Source organism: Sardina pilchardus, chromosome 21 (assembly GCF_963854185.1).
Source record: "Sardina pilchardus chromosome 21, fSarPil1.1, whole genome shotgun sequence".
Lineage (NCBI taxonomy): Eukaryota > Metazoa > Chordata > Actinopteri > Clupeiformes > Clupeidae > Sardina > Sardina pilchardus.
Window position 1 is genome coordinate 30,413,493 of NC_085014.1, and position 8,268 is coordinate 30,421,760.

At 41.2% G+C, this 8,268-nt stretch overlaps 1 protein-coding gene across 1 annotated transcript; it reads right to left on the reverse strand.

The window, feature by feature from the left end:
• Positions 1-1,958: 1,958 nt before the first annotated feature.
• LOC134068643 (uncharacterized) lies at positions 1,959-7,827 on the reverse strand. Its single transcript, XM_062524329.1, has 9 exons — positions 7,701-7,827; positions 7,483-7,575; positions 7,299-7,355; positions 7,122-7,213; positions 6,874-6,978; positions 2,777-2,970; positions 2,513-2,677; positions 2,179-2,423; positions 1,959-2,079 (listed from the first exon to the last, which is right to left on the reverse strand). Exons 1-9 carry the CDS (start codon positions 7,825-7,827, stop codon positions 2,039-2,041), a joined length of 1,119 nt encoding a protein of 372 aa, XP_062380313.1. The 3' UTR covers positions 1,959-2,038.
• Between the last annotated feature and the right edge of the window lie 441 nt (positions 7,828-8,268).

Genomic DNA, 8,268 nt, shown 5'->3' on the forward strand with positions numbered 1-8,268 from the left:
TCAATACCCAGCCTAAATATATGGTTTTAATTAGTCTTGTAAAATTGCAATTGAGTTTATTTTTTTAAATCAAAGTTGAATATATACTATTTTAACATCAGAGAACACAGTGCAATACTCAATTCATCCATTCTATAGGACCTTTAAGGATAGGCCTACTTTGTAAATATTCAAACGTTGTCTACATCTGACTTGGTTGTCAGACATGTCAGTATTTTAAATGTTTTTTTAACTAGGCTACATCGCGTTTGATAGTCAAATTTTTAGCACCTGAAAAATAAAAAATAGTTTGTGCGGTCTGAAAAATATGCGCGGTCTGAAAATCTATTAGAGGGAACATTGCTGGGGGCAGGAGGAAATATTAATGTTTTCGATAAAACTGGTCAGTCAAGCAAAACAACGATTTCTAAGCGATTTTATGACTGAAAAAGTTGCATAGGGTCTCTTTAAACGTACACTATGTAGTTTTTTCTCCCATCTAGTGGTTAAATTTGATTTTGCATGCACGCTCTAGCGCCACGCGTTTTCAAATGTGCGTTGCAACCTGGCCAGAACTACGGGAAGTTGGATGGGTCGAGATTCATTCAAGATGTCGTCGACCTCTTCATCGAGTTTTCTTTACGGTGATGATGTAAGTTATTCCAAAGTTCTTTGAATAATTTGTATGATCATGTATGAGTAATTACTCCTCAAGCAACATAGTGAATTACGTTCTCATGCTTATGTTGTTTTTACATTAGCTTACTATCGTAATATTAGCATAGCAGCAGCTAACAACTTGACATTACAGTATAGGCTAATGCTTGTATTGCTCTAAAGGCATGAACTATGTGCTAATTCGTAATATATTCTTCAGTCATTTATTTTTCAATGTCCGTGCATTGTTAGAGATCATCATCGGGCGATACATCGAGAGGAAGAGGAAGAGGTAGAGGCAGGGGGTCAGGTAGACGTGGAGGAAGAGGAGGACGACGAGGAAGAGGTACGGCAGCTAGCGATCCCTTGGATCGTGAAAGGATTGAAGGTCTCCAAAGGCAGAGAAGAGAAGTTACAGAGGTTTGTACAATTTATATGACTACATGTAGCAGCAAATGAACAGGTTATGGATATCCTATCTCTGTCAAATTCAATGCAATTCTAAATAGCGAAACCACAATCACATTATCTTTTGCACACTAATGAAATTGTCAATATCAGTACAGATGAGAATTTACACTGCATTGCCTTTTGTGTATTATAGGCTACTATAAAACATTTCCATCCGGTTGCCCAGTCTTATGAATGTAGCGAAACTAGTCATAACATGAGCTACTGTAATTTAGTATCATGGGCAAAGAGATTTTCTTTTGCACATGAGGTTGTCTTCTGTCACCATTGATTGAAGTGAGATCCTTTACACTGCATCACCCTCTGTGCACTGTAGCCTACTGTGAAACATGCTGTTCAACCTGTTGGCTACATGCCTACCTGTACATGCCTAACCGCATCTCTAACCATTGTCTTTAATTTCTTCAGAGACTTATGCTGGAGATGGATCTGGAAGACCTTCAGTGTCTCGCTGTGGGAATGTTGGAGAGGCAGCCGGGGCTGATCTTTGACTTGCTGATGGAGCGACATGCTGCATACAGACATTTTATTTTCTGGCAGCATGGCGCATTGGGACCAGGGAGCAGGAGAGTGATTCCCAGCTGCTGTGTTCACAAAATTAGGGACAAATTCCCTGACCCTCAAGGACAGTATACCGGCTACATCCCTGGCATCTGAAATTGGGGTGATTCTTTCTGTAAATAGTTGGGTTTGAAAGTTTTTTATTTGCTAGAGTTCTATTGTTGTTTGAAGAATAAAATATTTGTTATTGAACCTGTGGCTGCTGTATTTGATTTAGAAAAAGCATTGACATGTCACAATAAGATGCAATAGAAACAATACTATTTGAATATATAACAATACCATATGAATGCTTTTTGAAAAACAAAAGATTCATTTATTGATCATATTTACAGTATTTACAAACACTTGCTGTAGTTTACCAAACAACTTAATCTGACTGTATGTTGGTGGCAACATCAAAGGCTGATCCTGTAAAAGACATGGAGTTCCATTAGTCATGTGCACATAATGGATTATCATTCAAATGTACTGAACTGAAATGATAGCTTGTAGATGTTTCTCACTGACCTAGACCTCTGCTGACATGTGTGTGTATCAACTCAGACATTGGTGGTGGAGGTATTGGGGGCACAACACCAAGCTGCCTTGGATCATCCGGGCATAGGGTCCTCTTTCGCGGCATCCCAACTCCGCTTCCAACTCTTCCTTTCACAATCCGGGCTTGCAACTCAGGGATGTAGTCATAGGATTTTCCACAGTTCAAGGCATATAGGCTGTATCTTCTGGCATTTTTATTGTACTTCTTCCGAAGACTAAATAAAAAAGAAAATATTATTAGTCATTATGACAAAAACACTCATATTTGTTTGACAATAGGAATACCAAAATTTTTTCAACATACACTTGTTGGCCCTCAGCCGTCCTGTAAGTTGGACGCATGCAGTTGAAATTGTAGTCCAGAGCAGCAAGCAAAACTCTAGACTGATACCCTTGAGGAGGGAAGGCCAGGCGCTTGCTGGCATACATCAGGATATGGTTCTGAAATGACTCCAGATGTGATGTTGATCTAGATGAATACAAAAGATATTAGAACAATAAATACTCACCCACACATTTCTTTACGGCTATGACATTTCTGTTTAATGGTCATGTACCTGCACTCTACCTGAAGCGCAGAAACTTATGGACATTCTTCTGCCAGCGTTTGTTGAGGACAATGCTCACTAGCGCTTTGTGGCTCTGGGAATCTCTCTCAATCCACTGTTTCCCATGAGTGTCCTCAAGGTGATCATGTTGGCAACTTCCAGTCGCCCAGGTATGCTGGTTGCACACATGGTGCAGAACCCCAATCCAAAGTGCCTAAGGGAAAAAAAAACAAATGAACAAGAAAAAATGATGGATCATGGAACTGAAAAAAATAGGGTTTATTATGATGTTTGTTCACTCTTTGCAGCTGTAACAGCTTCAGCTCCAAAGATTATTAGTTTATGGGATTTTTTGACCATTCTTTCAGAAGCGCATTTGTGAGGTCACACACTGATGTTGGACAAGGCGACTGGTTCTCAGGATCCACTCTAATTCATCCCAAAGGTGTTCTATTGGGTAGAGGTCAGGACTCTGTGCAGGCCAGTCAAGTTCATCCACATCAAACTCATCCATGTCTTTATGGACCTGGCTTTGTGCACTGGTGCACAGTCATGATGGAACAGGAAGGGGCCATCCCTGAGCTGGGCTTGGTCCCTTAGTTCCAGTGAAAGGAACTCTGAATGCTACAGCATTAACCAAGAGATTTCGGACAATTCCATGCTCCCAACTTTGTGGGAAGTTTGGGAATGGCCACTTCATGTTCCAACATGACTGTACACCAGAGCACAAAGCAAGGTCCATAAAGGCAGAGTTTGGTGTGGATGAACTTGACTAGCCTGACCTCAACCCAATAGAACACCTTTGAGATGAATTAGAGTGGATCCAGAGAGCCAATCGCCTCGTCCAACATCAGTGTGTGACCTCACAAATGCACTTCTGAAAGAATGTTAAAAAAATCCCATAAACACACTCCTAAACTTTGTGGAAAGTCTTCCCAGAAGAATTGAAGCTGTTACAGGTGCAAAGAGTGGACAAACATAATAATAAACCCTATGGATTAACACTAGAAGCGCCGCGCCCCTCTGACCCACTTATACCTAGAAGCGCCGCGCCCCGGTCATTTGACCGCTTTGACGACCTACTAGAAGCGCCGTGCTGTTGTGAACTACTTAAAGCGCGGCGAGGCGGTCAAAAGACCGCTGAGTCCTTAGACTGGGAGGCTGTTACTTACACATAATGACAGCTAGATGGCGCTTCGTGCACGAATCAAATCGTTTGAATACATTTGTCAGACTGTGTTGTCTGTGGTTGTTTCATTATGACATAGGCCTACAGCACGTTTGAGTTATCTGTTCATTTATTTGTATTGATTTGTGTTGTTTGAGGAAAAAACTCTGGAGGAGTTCTTGAACAAACCTTGAGCAAACTTGACTTTCAACTTTTTCATAGTATTTCATTTTTAATATTTCGTTTTTTACATTTTGTATGCTAGCCTACTTAGAAATCTTGGCTATTTTAAAACGGAGGCATAGGGCCTACGCATTCTGTGATTAGGAGCCTGACCCGACGGGAGGGGAAGGATGACAAATGTCGACCCAGCACCGGTGTTGTTGGATCTCGAGATCCGTAACCCGCAGTTCGGGTTTGGGCAGATAATCTAAGCTCTAAAATGAATGGGTGGCTAGTTCTAATTCACTCCCCAAATACACTTCTATTCATTTATTCATTCATTAATAGGTAGCTATGTTCGCGCCGCCGAAAATGACCGGACCGAACAAAGAGCCTAACCTAGTCTGGTTTCAATTACACAGTAGCCAGGATTTCATGCCGCATTTTACAGGCTACCGCGGCTACTTTCTAAGACAATGTTCATTCATTTAGGGAGAAGCATCTAGGGTCTAGCTACCTCGGAGGGAGGGAGATAGAGAGAGCAGAAATGCTGAGCAGGCATAGGCGCGAGAAGTAGCCTAGGCTAATTAAAAATGATGAGTGAAAAAGATATTCTCCGTTTTGCGAATGTGTAGGCTATGTTTCGATGTCTGCTGAAAAACAGCTATAGGTCTATTGTTTTGACATAGGTCTATTTGTATTGACACAGATTAACGTTACGAAGGGACAAAGCCGTAGCCCACTGGTTAGCGCTTCAGCCCTAACGCCCAAGAGTTGCTGGTTCGATCCCCGACCTATGTAAGCTTTGGCAGATGTACTTTTGAGCAAGGCATCAATAAAGTATATTCTGTTATTTTCTATTCACACAACTAGGCCTACACGCACGCTGGCGAATTCGAACATTCTAAAACGCGCATATACGATGAAACATGATTGCGCATTCTTCCACGAGTTGCATGTAAACAACAAACAGCCAGCCTACAGCCATGCAGTGGGGGTGGGGAGGCATTTGCCAATGCCACAGTGATGTCTGTAGCCTAAGATCATGTCCACACGTAGCAAAACGACCTCCACCTCCCTCCATGAACTGGTTAGACGTGTATGGGGGAGGGGGAATGATCGGTTTCAAATAGGCTATGTTTGCAATGTGTGTTATGTAGCCTATAGACCCCGAAGCCATTTGCTTTGAGAATAACGGCTGGCTGAAGTTTTCATGGCTGATGATGGCTTTAGTTGCCACTTCATGTCTACAGAACATGCAACTGAGTCCTGAGTAGCCTATCGTAGCAACGAGCACAATAGGCCTACTGATATGGTGTATCCAGTGGGAATCGTTTATAGGCTCGCGTTTATTTTTCGCGTGTGTCTCTGATATAATTATTTTTAGATGCAAAAAGTCTAACTGGCTTAGCCATGGCGGCTCAATTTGGCTTAGAAAATTATTGGCTGGCGAAATAATTTTTCGTTAATGGTAAACAAATTTCAGAGAGTTATTAAAAAACATTAACAAAAAATAATTATTCGTCGACGTTCAAAATCGGTCAGTGAATTCAGTCAATGCACTATAATATCACATCCCTGCCAGGATGTGAACACGGGTCTTCTGCGTCGTAGTCAGGGAAGTTACCGCTGCGCCACTTGCCATTCTTATCACCCTACGATGTAACTCAGTGAGTCCAGCAAACAAGTAATGTCTCAGTTTTGCTCTCAGCAAAATCTGGAGTATAAAAGAGGGCCGTGCTGGTGTTGCTCTTTACATCCACCAACGACAATGAGAGTGGTTGTGTGGCGATGACGTATTTTGACAGTTCAGTCATTTGTGCGAAGTCGTAGGCTACTCAGAAATGAAAGCCTAGGCCTACCTGTAAAGTTTGATTTCGTAGCCTACTTGTAATTTTTGAATTCGTTTTTTTCCCCATCCGTATTCTGATGGATAAAATACACACAATATATTTTATGCACGACTGGACTCATTTGAGAACTCACAAATATTTATTTTATGCACGACTAGGCCTACAGACAAATACGAACCTGCATCAAATCTATGACACGAATATATTGACAGCTATCTCACTCCATACAAATACAAGATAAGATATACAACTATGAATGTACGTAGGCATACGCGCCCTACGTACATAAATAGGCTACGACGGACGAATTTCAGCTGAAAATATGTTTTACACATGTAGGCCTGCCTAATAGAACGTCGCAACATTTTCAAAACAAACTCGCATTTTACCACTGTAAATCGCCTCCATAGACTATGCCATGTAAATGAAAAATAGTTATTAAAATAAATCACATATAATACATATTGCACATATATAAACTATATGTTTTATGGTAAAATATTATTCTCATGCCCGACTGTCAGGAAACCCTTGCGACATCTGCTGTGAGAAAAGAGAATAGATTTTTTTTTTTTTGTAATCGCTGCGGTCAAATGACCGCAGCCCGGCAGTTCTAGGTATATCTAGGTCAAACCCACACGGCGCTTCTAGGAATACGCGTCAGCGGTCAAATGACCGGCGCTTGGCGCTTCTAGTGTTAAGGATGGGATGTGAGTGAAGTTCATATCTGAGTCAAGGCAGGTGAGCGAATACTTTGGCAATATAGTGTATACACACACTGATAAGTTTCATGAAATTCATTCTACAACGCAAGAGTGAATGCTCAAATTTTTAAGTGATCATCATTCACATCTTACTACAGTATTGGAATTGTGCTGCTGTTATGGCCAGTTTTACATGGAATTGCTCAAATATGTGTACTAATCTTGCTTACAAGAAACTGCTGAAATGTATCTGCTGTCTTGCAGCACCACCAGAAATGGTTGACTACATCCTTCAACCAATGAAGAAGAATGGACTGGCCTTTCAGCTTTCCTGCCTTGAGGGCATAAACAAAGCACAAACAATGCAAGTTATTCCATGCATGTAATTTTAGCATGGAGGCATAACATAATTCCACTGTCGTATGCTGGTACAGAAACGAATTATGAGTGAAATTGGGTGTATTAGAAGTTAACTTACAGCAGCAATTTTCTTGGACAGGTTTTTTGCACCATGCCATATGTCCAGGCTGTGGTGAATCCCCAGCTCCTTATACTTGCCTTTGTCTGGGTCTGTGAAGTAAGGGATATTATTTCCAGGTGTCTGAATTAGCATTTTATTATTTGTGTACAGTACATTTATCTGTTGACCACTTACTCAAAAGGGCTCCAATCTGGACATGGGCATCGGTGGAGAACTCCACAACCTTTATCTCTTTGGTTAGTTTTTGTTAGTTAGAGTCTGGATAAATTTTGTTAGTTGTTAGTTTTGGTTAGTTAGAGTCTGGATAAAACCTTCCTTTTCCATAGCATTGGAGTTCCAGTTTGCCGCTTGTCTATACTGGTCACATAGACAATTTCCTTGCTATCAAGCTCCATGGTCGTGTAGCTGCAGTATTGTGCACAATGCCCTGGGGAGTCATTCCTGCCATCACCTAGAAATAGATGGTCATACAAAATACGACTCATATACAGTATGACAGTACAGATTATCGTACAATCGGTGTCATTGTGTATATACAAATGTATGTTGAACAAGATGAAATATAAATATACATACCCAAGAGCACAACGTCTTTCCCTTGAAGTCGGCTGATGACCTCTAACCTCTTCTCTTCCCAGTATTCTTTAATAGCGTCAACACAGTATGTGTCCTGGATTGTGTAGTGAGTAGTTGGGTTGACCATTCGGATGTTCATAAATTTCAAAAGGAGGGCAACCTTGGCGTAATTGTTTCCAGACAGCAAGATGTTTGTTGAAAGTAGAAAGTCCCCAGCCTGCATGCCAAAATGTAGCATGGGTTGGGAGTTCCACCGCCATAGACAATGTCCATTAGGGCAGATCTAATGGTCAGAAAAAGTCACCTTATAAATTCACAATGCATATACAGTGAGGTCTTTCAACATTCATTTTCATTTTAAGTTAGTGTCACTGTCAGGATCTGCACTTGGACTTTTAGTTTTGTCTCCCCCTACCTGTCAATGTAATGTTAGCTCCTTGTTTTGTTGATCTAGCCGTGTGCTTCTGTTGTGTGCCAAGGGCCACACCCATGTCCTTATTTGGGTAACTTCCTGTCTTTGTTGTGTTCCCTCCATTTTGTCTTCACCTGTGTCCAATCATTGCCAATC